General features: G+C 49.6%; 1 gene segment (V, D, J or C); it reads left to right on the top strand.

Annotated features, from left to right (window-relative positions):
* LOC119819543 overlaps window positions 1-13,053 on the top strand; it is a 29,703-nt gene extending 16,650 nt beyond the window's left edge. Inside the window, 4 exon segments of the C gene segment in view lie at window positions 11,491-11,769; window positions 11,898-12,218; window positions 12,300-12,620; window positions 12,704-13,053. Of these exon segments, the coding sequence occupies window positions 11,491-11,769; window positions 11,898-12,218; window positions 12,300-12,620; window positions 12,704-13,038 (1,256 nt within the window).
* Window positions 13,054-18,218: the final 5,165 nt, after the last annotated feature.

Here is an 18,218-nt window from a genome sequence, read left to right on the forward strand (position 1 = left end):
TCTACTCAGAGTAAAGGGTTGGGAAAAGGTTTATCAAGCAAATGGACCTAAGAAACAAGCCGGTGTGGCCATACTAATTTCTAACAAAGTTGACTTCAAACTAAAATCAATCAGAAGAGATGGAAAGGGACACTTTATACTCATTACAGGAAAAATCTATCAGAATGAAGTCTCAATCCTGAATATCTATGCCCCTAATAAAAAAGCACCCACTTATATAAAAGAAACACTAGAACTCAAGGCAGCCATCAAACCAAACACACTGATAGTGGGAGACTTCAACACTCCTCTTTCACCAATGGACAGGTCAATCCGACAGAAACCTAACAGAGAATTAAAAGACTTAATAGAGTTAATGAACCAAATGGACTTAACAGACATCTATAGGACATTCCACCCAAACAGGAAAGAATATACCTTCTTCTCTGCGGCTCATGGAACCTTTTCGAAAATTGACCACATACTCGGTAACAAACCAAACTTCCACAGTTACAAAAACATATTAGTAACCACCTGCATCTTATCGGATCACCATGGATTAAAATTAGAATTCAACAACAATGCTACCCCCAGAAAGCCTACAAACTCATGGAAACTGAACAGTCAACTACTGACCCACACCTGGGTCAAGGAAGAAATAAAGAAAGAAATTAAAGTCTTTCTTGAATTTAATGAAAATAAAGACACAACATACTCAAACTTATGGGACACTGTGAAAGCAGTGCTAAGAGGAAAATTCATAGCACTAAGTGCCCACTTAAAAAAAACGGAGAAAGCACACATTGGAGACTTAACAGCACACCTGAAAGCTTTAGAAAAGAAAGAAGCAGACTCACCTAGGAGGAGTAGAAGAATGGAAATTTTCAAACTGAGGGCAGAAATCAACAAAATAGAAACACAGAAAACAATCCAAAGAATCAATGAAACAAAAAGCTGGTGCTTGGAGAAAATCAACAAGATTGACAAACCCCTAGCCAAACTAATCAAACGGCAGAGAAAGAACACACAAATTAATAAGATCAGAAATGAAAAAGGGGACATAACCACAGACACAGAGGAAATTCAGAGAATCATTAATCTAACTACAAAAGCCTGTATGCCACAAAATTGGAAAATGTAAAAGAAGTGGACAGTTTTTTAGATAAGTACCATATACCAAAGTTAAACCAGGACCAGGTAAATGCTCTAAATAGTCCTGTTAGTCGCGAAGAATTAGAAACTGTTATCAGAAACCTCCCTACCAAAAAAAGCCCAGGACCTGATGGGTTCAATGCAGAATTCTACCAGAACTTCCAAGAAGACCTAATACCTATACTCCTTAAGGTATTTCATAATATAGAAACAGAACAGTCATTGCCAAATTCCTTTTATGAAGCTACAATTACCCTGATACCTAAACCACACAAAGACTCAACCAAGAAAGAGAATTACAGGCCAATCTCACTCATGAACATCGATGCAAAAATTCTCAATAAAATACTGGCGAACAGAATCCAAGAACACATTAGAAAAATTATCCACTATGATCAAATAGGCTTCATCCCAGAGATGCAGGGCTGGTTCAACATACGAAAATCTATCAATGTAATCCATCATATAAATAAACTGAAGGATAAAAACAATATGATCATCTCATTAGATGCAGAAAAAGCATTTGACAAAATTCAGCACCCCTTTATGATAAAGGTCTTGGAGAGATTAGGGATACAGGGATCATTCCTAAATATAATAAAGGCTATTTACACCAAGCCGACAGCTAACATCAAATTAAATGGAGAGAAACTCAAGGCCTTCCCACTAAATTCAGGAATGCGACAAGGCTGTCCACTCTCTCCTTATCTCTTCAATATAGTGCTTGAAGCTCTAGCAATAGCAATAAGACAAAACAAGGGGATCAAGGGGATTCGAATTGGAAAGGAAGAAGTTAAACTTTCGTTATTTGCAGATGATATGATAGTGTACATAAGCGACCCCAAAAACTCCACCAAAGAACTCCTACAGCTGATAAACTCCTTTAGTATCGTGGCAGGATACAAGCTCAACTCCAAAAAATCAGTCGCCCTCCTATATACAAAGGATAAGGAAGCAGAGAAAGAAATCAGAGAAGCGTCATCTTTCACGATAGCCACAAATAGCATAAAATATCTTGGGGTAACTCTAACCGAAGTGAAAGACCTATTTGACAAGAACTTTAAGTCTTTGAAGAAAGAAATTGAAGAGGATACCAGAAAATGGAAGGATCTCCCTTGCTCGTGGATTGGGAGGATCAACATAGTAAAAATGGCAATACTACCAAAGGCAATCTATAGATATAATGCAATCCCCTTAAAGATCCCATCAAAATTCTTCACAGATCTTGAGAGGACAATAATCAACTTTATATGGAAGAACAAGAAACCCAGGATAGCCAAAACAATCTTATACAATAAAGGAACTTCTGGAGGCATTACCATCCCTGACTTCAAACTCTATTACAGAGCTACAGTATTGAAAACAGCTTGGTATTGGCATAAAAATAGAGAAGTTGACCAATGGAATTGAATAGAAGACCCAGATCTTAACCCACAAACCTATGAACACCTGATTTTTGATAAAGGAGCTAAAAGCACACAATGAAAGAAAGAAAGCATCTTCAACAAATGGTGCTGGCATAACTGGATGTCAACCTGTAAAAGAATGGAAGTAGATCCGTGTCTATCACCATGCACAAAACTCAAGTCCAAATGGATTAAAGACCTCAATATCAATCTGAACACACTGAACCTGTTAGAGGAGAAAGTGGGAAGTACTCTACAACATTTGGGCACAGGAGACCGCTTCCTACATATAGCCCCAGCAGCACAGACATTAAGGGCAACATTGAATAAATGGGACCTCCTGAAGCTGAGCAGCTTCTGTAAAGCAAAGGACACTGTCACTAAGACAAAAAGGCAGCCTACTGACTGGGAAAAGATCTTCACCAACCCCGCAACAGACAAAGGTCTGATCTCCAAAATATATAAGGAACTCAAGAGACTAGACTTTAAAATGCTAATGAACCCAATTAAAAAATGGGGCACTGAACTGAACAGAGAATTCTCAACAGAAGAAGTTCGAATGGCCAAAAGACACTTAAGGGCATGCTCAACCTCCTTAGCAATCAGGGGAATGCAAATCAAAACAACATTGAGATACCATCTTACACCTGTCAGAATGGCTAAAATCAAAAACACCAATGATAGCCTTTGCTGGAGAGGATGTGGAGTAAGGGGTACACTCATCCATTGCTGGTGGGAATGCAAACTTGTGCATCCACTTTGGAAAGCAGTGTGGAGGTTTCTCAGGAAATTTGGATCAACCTACCCCAGGACCCAGCAATCCCACTCTTGGGAATTTACCCAAGAGATGCCCAATCATATTACAAAAGCATTTCTTCAACTATGTTTATAGCAGCATTATTTGTAATAGCCAGAACCTGGAAACAACCTAGATGCCCTTCAGTGGAAGAATGGACGAAGAAAGTGTGGAATATATACATATTAGAGTACTACTCGGCAGTAAAAAAAAAACAATGACATCTTGAATTTTGCATGCAAATGGCTGGAAATAGAAAACACCATCCTGAGTGAGGTAACCCAGGCCCAAAAAGATGAACATGGGATGTACTCACTCATAATTGGTTTCTAGCCATAAATAAAGGACATCGAGTCTATAATTCGTAAAAAATCCTAGAGAAGCTATATAAGAAGGTGAACCCAAAGAAAAACATATAGTTATCCTCCTGGATACTGGAAGTAGACAAGATTGCCGGACAAAAAATGGGAATATGGGGGTGGGGTGGGATGGGGGATGGGGGGATGGGGAGAGAAAAGTGTGAAGTGGAGGATGGGAAGAGCTTGGGGGAATAGGATGGTTGGGATATAGGAAGGGTGGATATGGGAACAAGGAATTATATATCTTAATTAAGAGAGCCATTCTAGGGTTGGCAGAGACTCGACTCTAGAGGGGTTCCCAGGTGTCCAGGAAGATGCCCCCAGCTAGGTCCTTAGGCAGCTGAGGAGAGGGTGCCAGAAATGTCCAGATCCTATTGCCATACTGATGAATATCTTGCATATCACCATAGAACCTTCACCTGGCATTGGATGGAGAAAATGACAGAGCCCCACATAGGAGCACCGGACTGAGCTCCCAAGGTCCTGATGAGGAGCAAAAGGAGGGAGATCATGAGCAAGGAAGTCAGGACCGTGAGGAGTGCGTTTACCCATTGAGACAGTGGGACAGATCTAACGGGAGACCACCAAGTCCAGTTGGAATGGGACTGATGGAACAGGGGACCAAACCAGACTCTCTGAATGTGGCTGACAGTGGAGGAGGACTGAGAAACCAAGGACAACGGCAATGAGCATGAGCTCTACAGCATGGACGGGCTCACTGTGAGCCTTGTCAGTTTAATTTCTCACCTTCCTGGACTTAGAGGGAGCTGGGAGGACCTTGGACTTAACATAGTGAAGGGAACCCTGATGGCTCTTTGTCTTGGAGAGGGGTGGAGTAGGGGTATGGGTGGAAGGGAGGGGAGGGAAGGGGGAGGAGGAGGGGAAGATATGGAAATTTTTAATAAAAAAAAATGAGAAGAAATAAAAAGGTCAAATCATCCTGGTCCCCAACAGTTCATTCTACATGAAGAAAACGTGAACATTACAGTATTCCCAATAAAGACCTGTCATTACACTTACACACCTTAGACCTGTCTGGCCCGTCCAGGGACAGAGTTGTCCCAGTCACTGGAATAAAGAAGCCACCTATGGGGGTGACTGAAGGGGGACTGGATCCTAGTGGTGCTGTGACCCAGGAGATGGGGTGAAGGTGAGAGCAGGGCACAGGCACTAAATGCACCTTGCTGATGGGGTTACTGTGGGCACTGTTGGGGCACTGTGGACAGGAAGGGGTGGGGCAAGGATGATTCTTGGAGGCCAGAAGAGAATCACAGTGGAGTCTGCCCCAGGAATGAGACAGGGTTCTGAGTGGGGCCTACGGCTTTAGAAGCTATAGCTGCCTCCTCTCTTTCCAGGGGGCCACCCACTGACACCAAAATTAGAACTCTTGAGGTACCCAGAACCAGCAGCCCAGCCCATCCTGGGTGTTAGGTAAGAATCAGGTCCCGGCATGCTGGGCACAAAGGTTCTTTTCCCTCATGCTCCCAGGGAAGTAAAGACTTTCCCACAGTTCAGGGCACACCACAGATGGCAGCACCTGATCCAGCTGGAACAGAGACTCCTCACTCCTGTATTTTCCCTCAGAACCGTGATTCCTTCCGGGAAGCTCTGAATTTACCCCTCAGACTCCCACCCATGTCTGTTAGAAGGCTGAGAGCCAGACCCATAACCTCAGACAGACAAGGTCAGGCAAGGCCCCAGTTCCCTCAGATTTCACCCCAGTCCCCCAAAGATCCTAACTGCATCTGACTGTACTGGGTCAACTCCCAGACTGTCTGGCCCTGCCATTGTCCAGTAGCCCTCTGATATCTTCCAAACATGACTGAACACGCTGTAGAAGCCAGGCTTGTCAAACCGTAAGTCCCTTGGTACATTGCACTGGGGCCATTGACCCTGGGCATCCAAGGTCGAAGGGACAGAACTCTGATCTCCTCTCCCAAATCTCTGTTTCTCTCTCAAACCTCAACACACATAAGCTGAGTTGGTGGCTTCTATAGCTTGGCCATGTGTTTTCATGGAAGTCTAGGAACCATGGGCATGCAGAGATACCAAAGTGTAGAGGGAAGGTCTGTACCCAGAAGATGAGCTTGCTTTGCACAGGTCAGTAAAGCACCAACTACAACCAAAACAGACATTGCTAGTACCCCTAAGGAAGCTGCTTAGCCGAAGCCCAGCTTTCCATGTGGTCTTTCCTCTCTTCCCACCCCACAATGCAGACATAGACCTGGAAGAGACACTGCTTCTGCACAGCTCCATGAAACCCGGTCACAGACCAGATGTCCTCTAGCCTTCCTGATGCTTTGCCAGAGAAGCAGATAGAGGGCCCAGCTAGAAGGACAGCCACTTGTGAGTGAGCGCCAGGAAAGGCCACTCTCCTTAGTGTGTCAGCTCCAGAGCTAAGGCAGGAACCAGGGTGTCACTGTCTGAGGCCCTGCGTGTCAGGCTGTTCCTTTTTGTGCCTCATTCATCACTCGCAAAGTGGCTACCACCCTCCCCTTGAAGTGCTGCCAAAGGAACAGAAAGGGCAATGGCTAGAGCCCAGTCCCTTCTCAGGGCAGTGGCGCTCCAAGGACAGAGGCATGGTGACTGCAAGCACATGCAAGGCACCCAGATAAGAGCTGCGCAGAGGAGCCCTGGGACCAGACAACAGAGAGGAGCATGCAGGTGTGACTCCTAGAAAGAGGCCTCACCTGAGACCCCACTCTCCCTTAGTCAACTTCCCAAGAACAGAATAAAAAGGGAACTTCCAGGGCTGCTGAGGTCGGGGGTTCCCACCCCACTTTTAGCTGAGGGCACTGAGGCAGAGCCTCCCCTAGGTACTAGCATATGGGCATGAATATAATAATGGTTACCAAGGAGTCGTCTGAGAGCCTGTACAAGGGCATGGGATGACTGCAGATGGGGACAGCCTGGCCAGCCACAGCCACCTACCAGAGGACCACAGGTATTACAGCCCCGGGGAGCCTCAGCGAAAGGGTTTGCCTATGTAGCAGAGATAAACAGGTTACAGGGTCACGGATGGGGAAGGGGACACTTGGGCTGCCTTCCAACATAGACTGAGTCTCTTGGTCATTGAATGTTCTTTAGCTATAACTTCCCTGGGTCAGGAACACAGATATCAGAAACGGCTACAGCTATCCACAAAGACAAGGGACCATGAATCTCAACCAGACAGGGGTGAACCAAGAGAAACTAAACCTGTCAAGAGAAGCTCAAAAACTCCCAAAATAGACTGGACGTGAATCTGCCTGCAAGCCACCAGGACAAGAATGTCACCCAGAGGCAGCAAATGACAGCAAGAAATTGTCCTGCAATGAGTTAACTACAAAAAGGACAGAGTCCACGGCTGGGCTGGGCTGGGCTGGGCTGGGCAGAACTGGGCTGGGCAGAACTGGGCTGGGTTGCGTGGAGCTAAGCTTTTCTGGGCTGGGCTGGGCTGGGCTAGGCTAGGCTGGGCTGGGCTGGGCTAGGCTGGGCTGGGCTGGGCTAGGCTGGGCTAGGCTGGGCTAGGCTGGGCTAGGCTGGGCTGGGCTGGACTGAGCCATGTAAAGTGAACTCGACTGGGATGAGCTGTATTTAACTAGTTTAGGCTGGACTGAACTGAAGTATACTGAGCAAGCTTAAACTAGAGTAGGCTTAGATGATCTGAATGAGACTAGGCTAGACTGGCCTGAACTGGGCTAAGCAGAGCTGGGCTGAACTGGTTGAACTAGGCTGAGCTAAACTGAGTTGGGTTGGGATGGGCTAGGTTGAACTGGGCTGGGATAGACTGAGCTGGGATAGATGACTGGGCTGTGGGCTTAGCTGGGTTGGGCTGGGCTAAGCTGATTTGGGCTGTGCTGGGCTTGGCTCAACTGGTCTAAGCAGGGCTGAGCTAAATAAGGCTGAGCTAGACTGGGCTAGGCTGGGCTGAGCTAAGCTGGTTAGGGCTGGGCTGAGCTTGGCTTTACTGAGCTAAATGGGTTATATTCAGCTGTTATGGGTTGGTCTGGACTGGCCTGGACTGGACTTGGCTAGGCTGAGCTGGGCTAGCCTGAACTACATGGGGTATACTCATCTGAGATGGGCTGGTCTGGCTAGGTAAGACTGGACTGGGCTTGGCTGAGCTGGGCTGACCTGGGCTAGACTATGCTGAGCTGACCCAGGCTGAATCAGACTGGGATGAGCTGGGTTATACTGGTCTGGGCTGGACTGGGCTGAGCTGAGCTGAGATGGTCTAGGTCTGGCTAGATAAGACTGGACTGGGCTAGGCTGAGCAGGCTGATCTGGGCTAAACTGAGCTGAGCTAGACCAGACTAGGTTGGGCTGGGTTGAATTAGGAGGGATTTGGCTAGGCTGGGTTTGACTGAACTGGCCTGAGCTAGGTTGAGTGGACTGTGCTGAGCTGGACTGCACCAGTATGGGCTGGAGGGGCCTGGAGTAGGCTGAGCAAACTTAAACTAGGGTCAGCTGACTGATCTGAATCAGACTAGGTTGACTGGGCTGAGCTGGGCTAAACGGGGCTGGCCTGGGCTGGTATGAGCTGGTCTGAGCTGGGTTGCACTAAACTGAGCTGAGCTAGGGTAGGCTGAGCTGAGCTGACCTGGATTGGTCTCAGCAGGAATATGCTAAGCTAACCAGAACTGGGCTGGGCTATACTAGGTTGGACTGGGCTTGAGTGAACTGGTCTTGGCGTGGCTGAGCTAAACTGAGCTGAGATGGTCTAGGTTGACTTTAGCTGGGCTGAGCAGGGTTAAAACTAAGCTCAACTAGGCCAGACTTGGCTGGGATGCCTTAAAGTAGGAGGGACTTGGCTAGGTTGGGTTGGATTAGACTGGCCTGAGCTAGGTTGGGTGGACTGGACCGGGATAACCTAAGTTGTGTGGACTGGGTTGAGCTGTGTTAGTCTTAGTTTATTTGGCCTTGAATGAGCTGGACTGAGCTGGACTGAGCTTGAACTGAGCTAGGCTGAGCTAGGTTGATCTAGGCTGAGCTGGACTGAGCTTGAACTGAACTAGGCTAAGCTAGGTTGATCTGGGCTAAACTGGACTGAGCTGGGCTGAGTTGGGCTAAGCTGGGCTCAACTAGGTTGATCTGGGCTGAGCTGGACTGAGCTAGACTGAGCTGGACTAACTTGGGCTGAATTGGGCTGAGCTAGGTTGAACTAGACTGAGCTGGGCTGAGCTAGGTTGAACTAGGTTAAGCTAGTCTGAGCTAGACTGTGTTGACTGAGCTGTATTGAGCTAAGCTGTGCTGGTCTGAGCTGGACTGAGCTGAGTTGAGCTATACTGAGCTAGGTTGAGGTAGGCAAGGGTAGATTGAGCTGGGTTGAATGGGCTGAGCCGAGCTGAGCTAGACTGAGCTGGACTAACTTGGGCTGAATTGGGCTGAGCTAGGTTGAACTAGGTTAAGCTAGTCTGAGCTGGGCTGAGCTAAGCTGCACTGGTCTGAGCTAGGCTGAGCTGAGATGGTCTGGACTGAGCTAGGTTGAGCTATGTTCATTGAGCTATGTTGAGCTGGGCTGAGCTGGACTGAGCTGAGCTATACTGAGCTAGGTTGAGGAAGGCAAGGCTGGACCAGAATGGCTGAATTGGCCTGAGCTGGGCTAAGAAAGCTAAGTAGGGCTTCCCTGCACTAAGCAGGACTGGACTGAACTGGGCTGGACTGAGTTCAGTTGGACTAGGCTGAGCTATCTTGGGTAGACTGGGTTGAGCTAGACTGATGTAGTCTGGTCTGAGCTAGGCTGACCTAGGCTAAGCTGGGCTGGGGTGGGCTGGACTAGACTGGACTGGACTGATCTAGACTTAACTTAGCTGGACCTGGTTGAGCTGGACTGTGCCTGGCTGAACTGGGTTACACTAGATTGAACTTAGTTGGGCTGGACTGAGCTGGGTTGGATGGGCTGAGCTGAGCTGAGCTACACTAGTCTTGTCTAAGGTGGGCTGGGCTGGGCTAGGCTGGCCTGAGCAAGGCTGGGCTGTACTGATCTGGCCTAAACTGAGCTCAGCTGAAAAAGTCTAGGCAAGGTTGGGCTGAGATAGGCTGAGTTGGGCTGATCTGTACTGAGACAGGTTGGGTAGACTAGCCTAAAATGAGCTGGGTTGGCCTAGGTTGAATGTGCTGGGCTGAGTTGGATTGAATGACCCTGAGGTAGGTTGGTTTGGACTGGCTTGGGCTGAGCTAAGTTAGTTTGTGTGGGCTGAGTGGGGCTGAGTAGGGCTGGGCCAGGATGAGCTGGGCTAAACTGGGCGTAACTTAGCGCAGGTGAGCTTGGCTTAGACTTCCAAAGACTTCCAAAGATGGCCGAGCTATGCTAGGCTGAGCTGAGCTGTGTTGAAGTGAACTTGAATGAGCTGAGCTAGGCTGGACTGGGCTGACTCTGTTGGGCCTGACTGAGCTGGGCTGACTGAGCTGGGCTAAGCTGAATGAGCTGGGCTGAACTGGACAGTACTGAGCTGAACTAGACTGAGCTAGACTGAGCTGGGATGAGCTAGAATATACTGTACTAGCCTGATCTGGACTGAGTTGAACTGGGTGGGGTTAAACTGAGCTGGCCTAGGCTGTACTGAGCTCTGCCAGGTTGGGTGGGTTTATTGATCTGAGCTGGGACAGACTGGGACAGGCTGGGATAAACTAGCCTGGGATGCTCTAAAATGGACTGAGCTGGAATTGGCCAGGCTAGGGTGACATGAGCCGAGCTAAGCTAAATTGTTCTGGACTGACCAAACTGTTGAGTCTGTTAGTGTGGTTGAACTTTCTGATGCTAAACTGAACTGGGTTTAAGATAGATTGCTCGAAATCACTTAAGTGTGTTTTGACTGTCCTCCAAGAAGGTTGTCCTGTTGTAGTCAGCTAAACTGGGTAGGTAGAGTCAAGCAGGCTTAACGGTATCCTTTGCTTTCTGGGGGCCTGGCACAGAGCTGAGCTGGGCCCCTGGCTCAGGAGAATATCATAGGCATGTATGCACATTAGAGCAATCAGGCAACACCCAAGGTGGTTTCTGGTGTGGTTTTACTCTCTATTTATGTGCTGTCTGGGATCCACAGGGTCATCTGGGAGACAGAAGGCTATGCAGGTTGGGATGTGGTAAAGAGGAACCACAGCAAAGCACTCAAGTATCTGAGAGGCTGAGACCAAGAACCTCAGCCTAGGAAGCAAGAACCTCACAGCTCTGTCTTCCATATGCCCCAAAACAGAATTAATGTGACTCACAGAGGAACTTGTGGTCCTGGGAAAGCTTTGACTCTCCAGTCCCCAAGAGTGGGAACAGAAGGGATAATCTGGCAATTCATTGGATTTCTGGGTCCCCAAGCTCTATGGGGTACCTGTTCCTTGGACTTCAACCTAAGGGACAGCCTGGTCCCTCTGTCGATATCACCTAGCCCACCTTGAAGCTACTCCGTCCTGCAACTCTGATGCCTTCCCATCCCAGTCTGCTACCCAGATCTACTGCTTCATCTCTGGCCATGTCCTAGACGATGTCGCTAAATGATGATAGCTAAATTTTTACATAATTTCCCAATCAAGAAAGAGGGCAATTGCCGCTTGCTGCAAAGCTCAAGTCCAGCCCTCCTGTGATAAGCCAGCGAGGGGCAATAAGTGAGGAAACCCTGGCAGAGAGTAAAGTGTCAGGGGCTCCCTGGGTCTGAGCTTGGGCTCAGAGAACAAAGAAAGGACCCACAAAGATTCTGATTATCTGTCTTGCAGACTGGAACAGGGTCTCCAGAGCCCTGCTCCTGTCACAAACACCCTAATAAGTCCCCCAGCCTGCAGAAATGCAGTGGTCTGAGGCCAGTCTAACCTAGATCCTGTCTCACAGTCTCTGTCCAGAACCCTTTTGTCTATGCCTTGAAGCCCTGTAAAGCAGACAGCATCTTCGTGACACGGGGCTGCCTGGTAAAGGACTACTTCCCTGGCCCGGTGACTGTGACCTGGTCTCCAAACTCCCCGAACATAAGCTCCGTGAACTTCCCTGCCGTGGGCTCTGAACTCAAGGTCACCACCAGCCTAGTGACCACCTGGAACAAATCAGTCAAGAACTTCACTTGTCAGGTGACACATACCCCATCCGGATTCAACGAGGGTAAGGTGATCAGAGGTAAGCAGGGCTGGGCTGGCTACAGTCACAGCGGGAACCTGTGACAGGAGGACACTCAGGAGCCTGGGTTGAGGCCTGTGGGAACACAAGGCTGGGGAGATAATCACAACTCACTGCCTCTGCCCTAGTGTCACCTGCCAATATCACCAAGCCCATCTTGAAGCTGCTCCACTCATCCTGTGACCCCAAGGCCTTCCACTCCACTGTCCAGCTCTACTGCTTCATCTATGGTCATATTCCAGGTGATGCCACTGTCACCTGGCTAAAAGATGGACAGAAGATGCCTAATGTATTTCCACGTTATTTCCTAATCAAGAAGGAGGGCAATCTGGCCTCTAGCTACAGTGAACTCAACATCACCAGGGATCAATGGATGTCTGAGAGCGTCTTCACCTGCCAGGTCACGTCCCAAGATAGGGACTATCTGGCCTCTGCCCAGAAGTGCTCAGGTAGGCCTTCACATGCCTGATGCCCAGACCTCAGAGTTCTAAGGGAAAGGTAAGGTCTCACACACCCTTCCTACCCCACAGATTATGCGCCACGTGGCGTGAATACCTACCTGATCCCACCCAGCCCCCTGGACCTGTATGTACTTAAGACTCCCAAGCTTACCTGTCTGGTGGTGGACCTGGAAAGCAAAGAGAATGCCACTGTGACATGGACCCAAGAGCATGGGAATCCTGTGGGCTCAGCATTCCAGAGTTCCATCAGGCACCAAAATGCAACAATTAGCATCACCTCCACCCTCCCAGTGGACGCCAATGACTGGATTGAAGGCGAAGGGTATAAGTGCGAAGTGAACCACCCTCACCTGCCCAAGCCCATTGTGCGGTCCATCTCCAAGGGCCCGGGTAAGCACAGGAGATGGAGAGTGGGCTAGTGCTCCCTCATGGACAGAGAAGCTAGAACCTGGCTAACTAACGTCTGTCCACAGGCCAGCGCTCAGCCCCAGAGGTGTACGTGTTCCCACCACCAGAGAAGGAGAACAAGGGCAAACTCACACTCACCTGTCTGATCCAGAACTTCTTCCCTGAGGACATCTCAGTGCTGTGGCTGAAGGATGGGGTGCTGATCCCAGTGGCCCAGTACAGAACCACAGCACCCCTGAAGTCCAATGGCCCCCGTCAAGGCTTCTTCATCTTCAGCCGCCTAGAGGTCTCCAAGGCACACTGGGAAGAGAATAAAAAATTCACCTGCCAAGTGATCCACGAGGCACTGAAAGAGCCTAGGACTCTGGAGGAAACAATATCCAAGATCCCTGGTAAATGATGCTTCCCTCCATCCTTCCTAGGGCTCCGTGTAGCTGTGGTGGGGAATGTGGATGGCAGACCTCTGCCCAGTGTTGTAACAACCAGGAAGCTACCCCCAATAAACACTCAGTGCCTGCTTAGAGCCCTGGGTGCCTGTTCTTGGGGAGGGCAAGTTGTGGGCTGAAGCGTCTCAACATAGAGGAAGGGGCACCGTTAGAGAGGATCAAGAGTAAAGCACAGCACATCCATCTGCCTGCACCAGGCGTTTGACAAGTAGGATGTCACAGAGGTTCAGCTTAGGCTTCCCTGGTCCTTCCCACCTTCTCTGTGCATCATGCCCCTGAAAGGTATCCAGACAGACAGAGAAGAGGTCTGAGAGGAGTGGCTAAAATGAGCCACACCTCAGCACCCACCCCTCAGTCTTGCAAGTTTCTGCTCCCCAGGTATTCCTGGATACTAGAACTGAATACTAGAACCCCTCAGGCAGAGAAACAGCCAAAGTCAGCATCTTAGAAGGCAGGACTCCGCAGGGCCCTGCGCCTTCCCCTCTGTACTCCGCCGTTGAGGCTGAGCCCACAGCCCTGACGACCTGCCCTGCCATATGGTCATAGCAGGCCTGGATCAGGACCTGGTGCCCACAGCCCTGACCACCTGCCATGCCATATGGTCATAGCAGGCCTGGATCAGGACCCGGTACCCTTCTCTGACTGTCCAACCTCGCTCCAACTTGGATTCGTCCCAAGGACTGGAATAGGTTGCCGGCCTCACGCAGTCAGGTGCACTCATATGTTTCTACACATGCGCAGCCACACACACTCAGGTCTGACTCCAACAGCACAGCATTACCTACAGCACACACTTGCAGGCACCTGACGCAGCAAAACCTCTCACTCATGCCCACATGGCTGCACTGGGCTTCCCACCGCACTCTGACTCAGGCCACTCTCAATCCTTTCCTTTTATACACTTGAGCCTTTAAGTCCAAGATAGAAGTAGGGAACTTACACCCTGCTAGGGAGCCCAGTGTCTTTCACATGCCCTCCTCCTGTGCCTCAGCCTCCCGGACCACTCTTCTCTGTCTGCTATAACCCTAAGACAAGTACACACACTCACCACAGGTAGTTTTTAATTTAATTGATTGCTCTCTGGTTTATCAATAGCCCAAAGTAAGCTGTACATCCATCACAGGCCCAGAAGAATAAGGAGGCCAGAACCAGAACACATCCACACCCCTCCCAGACCCAACCACCAGCACGTATGGCTCACACACCTGAGAGCAGAGGTTCCCATCATACACACACAGTCATGCACACAATGGAGCCCATACACACTCACCATATCCAGAGATGAGTGTCCAGCCATTGTGTCTAAGATACCTCTGAGGCCCACCAATGGCAGAGTCAGTCAGCACCTCAGGGCTGCTTCCAGACCAATGCTTATACTCCTACTCATGCCTGACCATGAGAGACAAAGGAAGGTGGAGGCCTGAGCTGTGGGAGACCAGAGACAGGAAGGTTGGCTGTATGGTAGCTGGTCAGAATAGTAAACAAGACAACAGGGAGACTCGGGCAAGAGTAGAGCCCCTACCAGGCCAGGAGGCCCTCTCTAGAGTTCCACGGGCCTGGGTTCAAAGCCCATGTGTCCTGACCTGCCCCTCAGAGAGCACAGCCAAGATTCCTGGAACCAGAGTCTGCACTCAGGTCCTGAAAATGGACCTATGAGTTCAGAGCCCTTCCAGGATGGCCCTGGGCACTCTCTGAAGGACAGGTTTGCAGGCTGGATAGAGGCATCCTGTGGCCAGAAGAGAAGCTAAGCTGATGGTGGTGGGTATCAGGCACTGTGGGAACTGGTGTGGGAAGAGGGAATGAGTAGTCAGGGTCAGGGGAGAAAAGAGGGCATCCTGAGCTGGCCAGAGACTCTGAGGAGTCCCAGAGCAGCCATTCCGGCTTCATCGGGACTACCAGTGTGGGCTCTCCCCTTCCCCACTGTCACCTGGAATCTGGGGAAGTTGACTGGCTGGTCCCCTCAGAGCTAGACCTCCAGGACCTATGTGCAGAAGAGGCTGAGAGCAAGGAGCTGGAAGAACTGTGGACCAGCACCTACATCTTCATCACCCTGTTCCTGCTCAGCGTGAGCTATGGGGCCACTGTTACCATCCTCAAGGTGGGGTCCTGCACCTCAGTGGGTGGGGCCGGGGAGGGCTAGGCCAAGCCTCAGAGCCATCCTCATACACACCTTTTCCCCAGGTGAAGTGGGTCTTCTCCACACCGATGCAGGGTACACCCCAGACCTTCCACGACTATGCCAACATCCTCCAGACCAGGGCATAGGCACAACACCAGCTCCCATGCAGGCCTGTGACCATGTGTGTCTGAGGCGCCTGCTAAGCCCTGGGTGATAGGAAGGGGCAGAAACCCCCAAAAGGACCAGATATGGGGACCAGAAACTGATATAACAGCATTCAGAAAGTTCCAGATCAAGGCCTTTTGGGCTGTCCTACACAGATACTTTGAGACAAACTTTGGAAGAACATCTGTTCCCTCATCAATTTGACCTGAGTTTTAGGATGGATGCTGATTGCCTGGGCTCACCCCAGATCTACAGGAATCAAGATTACTCCATTCTGACTGAATAACCACAAAAACACAAGGCCCCAGAACCAAGAGTCCCTACTAGGCCCCTACCTAGAGCCCAGAGTCAAAGCTGGGGCATTCAGAATCAACCCATAACAAGTCCAAGCCCTCAATCCCCAGAAGTCATCCTGCCCCACTACCGCCAAACAACCCAGCCTTTCCCTACAGTCCTCTGTCTCTGGAGAATAAAGAGCCAGACGGTCGTTCAGGATGAGGCAGCAAAACTGAAAAGAGCTCTGCAGACCTTTGGGCTAGACAGAGTCTTACTGTAAGAAAAGGAGCATGCCACAGGGCAGCGGCAGAGCCAGCAGTCCTGCTTTGTCTCCAGGTTTTTTTAGTAAAGTTCTTTCCCATAACTCCTTGAGTGCACTTTGAGAAAGTGTCTGAAGCCACCATTGGGGTGATGGGTACCAAAGACATGGACAAGGACTAGAGGATGAGAAGCCTAGGAATCAACCAGCCACCTCTGTGGGATCCAAGGTTTCCGGCCCAGTCTCCACCCACTCCACCATTCCCACTGGCCTCCAGCACAGACTGGCTTCCCACTTCTTATGCTGAAATTAAGGGCAAAGCCTGGGGCACTAATGGTGGAATCAGAGATGGACCCCTGGGGACCTGGGTGCAGGTCACTCTCCAGGACCACAATCTGTCCACCTACTAAGTACAGGAAGACAGGCCAGACTCTGACCCTGAAGGGCTTGAGCAAGGACACACACGTACGCAAGGGTCATTCAAACTTAGTTTTCCATCATTGGGACATGAACTCACATCACAAAAGACTGGATTCTCTCAAATGCAATGATGGCTCAGGAACCAATAAAAAGGAAGAAGTCTTCGTGGGAAGGAAAAGTCAGTAGTCAATGACTTTCAGAAAATGCTTCAAGGATGAGAACATTTCTAGTAAGGATGCTAGGGTGAGCGTGGCCCTGCTGGGCCCTAGGTGAAGGCATAAGAAAAACTATTACAACCATTTTGAGGGTCAGTTGGCCGAACACTCTTGTCATAATAAGTGGTGATTGTCTCACAAGAGATCTAGAGCATGATTAATAAAAATAAAAACAGAGACAGATATTGGGGTTCAACCTGAAGGTCAGAAAAGCAAAGCAGTCAGTCACTGGCTCTTAGCTCTACCTCAGTCCAAAATGGCGATGCTGCCTCTAGGAATCTCAGAATGAGACTGAGACTGAGAACTGTCTCCTCCCGTTTTATGTTCCTCTGTATTTCTTGGATTAAGGGCGTGCACCACTACTGCCTGGTTTCTATGGCAAGCTAGTGTGGCTACTGGGATTAAAGGTGCATGTCATTGTGGCTACTGGAATTAAAGTTGTGTGTCATTGCTGACTTGTCTGTAAGGCTGGCCACTGTGGCTGTTTTACTTTTCTGATCCTCAGAAAAGCTTCATTTATAAAAATACAAAAGAAATTCCACTACAGAGATCCACACTGAGAGCCCAAGATCAGCACCATGGGACTTGGGGAAACTGAGCTGGAAAAAGACTGCCAGGACCAGACCACAGCCTCCAGGTGTCTGAGCCCTCTCCTATGCTGTGGTCGGGCTTCTACGGGCTTTGGGGTACCCAGGGAAGGCAAGGATGGCAAAGGCACAGAGGGCCACCTCTACTGGGAGCAGAAGACCTAGGACTGGGAGGGTGACTGGTCTGACTGGAGGAGAGGCACTGCTTGGGGTGCATCCCAAGCCCCATCCCTGACCAGCTCACAATAACATTGTGCATTTGTGCTGAGGGATGCGTCATCACTCACATTCAAATGAATGTCAGACACAGTCGCAGAGATTGCACAGACCCTCTCAAATGCAGAGTCAGGTGCCAGGCTCATGCTTGTGCACACGAGCATGCACACACGCACGCACGCACCACTCTAAAACACAGATCTGCTCCGTCTCAGACTCAGGCACACACTGTCTTGGGAAGACAAGGCCTGGCCCACACCCTTCTCATGCCAGAGCCTCCTAAGCCCTACCCACTTCTAAGCTGAGGCCTAGGTGCCCCTCTTCCCCAGACAGCTTATTCCTGAAGGCACAGTGTCTTCTAATTAACCGTCCCTCCAAGCCATGAGACTCCACAAACACAGGCAGCAAAGGCTCGGTTTATGGAGCACAATGTGGCAGGAATTGTCACATAGGAGCAAATCCCACCTGGAAAGCAGGAGAATCCACAGAGAGCTGGACTCAGTCCAGACAACCAGGCTAGTGATCCTGGCCTCAGCATACCATGAATGACCTCCTAGGACCAAAAGTCTACCTTCTCCTCTCTATTCCCTTCTCAGTCCACTATGCAGGGGTTGGGAGGTCCCCAAAAGACATGATCCCATATAGGAATCCATAAGTGTGGCCTTTGGTGAATGGTTCTTCACACAGTGACCAAGGTAACTATCTCAAGATGAGGTCATGAAGGACTAGACTTGTAGACTTTAACCCAGTGTCAAGAGTCATAAAGACGGGGAGAAGCGGGGCCTGTGTCCTCCAAAGTCAAAATGTGAAAAGTAAAAGATGGCAACCAAATCAGAAGCACTGTGTCCAACGCTGCCCAGGCCATGGGAGGCTCACA

This window comes from Arvicola amphibius, chromosome 7, assembly GCF_903992535.2.
Source record: "Arvicola amphibius chromosome 7, mArvAmp1.2, whole genome shotgun sequence".
Classification (NCBI taxonomy): Eukaryota; Metazoa; Chordata; class Mammalia; order Rodentia; family Cricetidae; genus Arvicola; species Arvicola amphibius.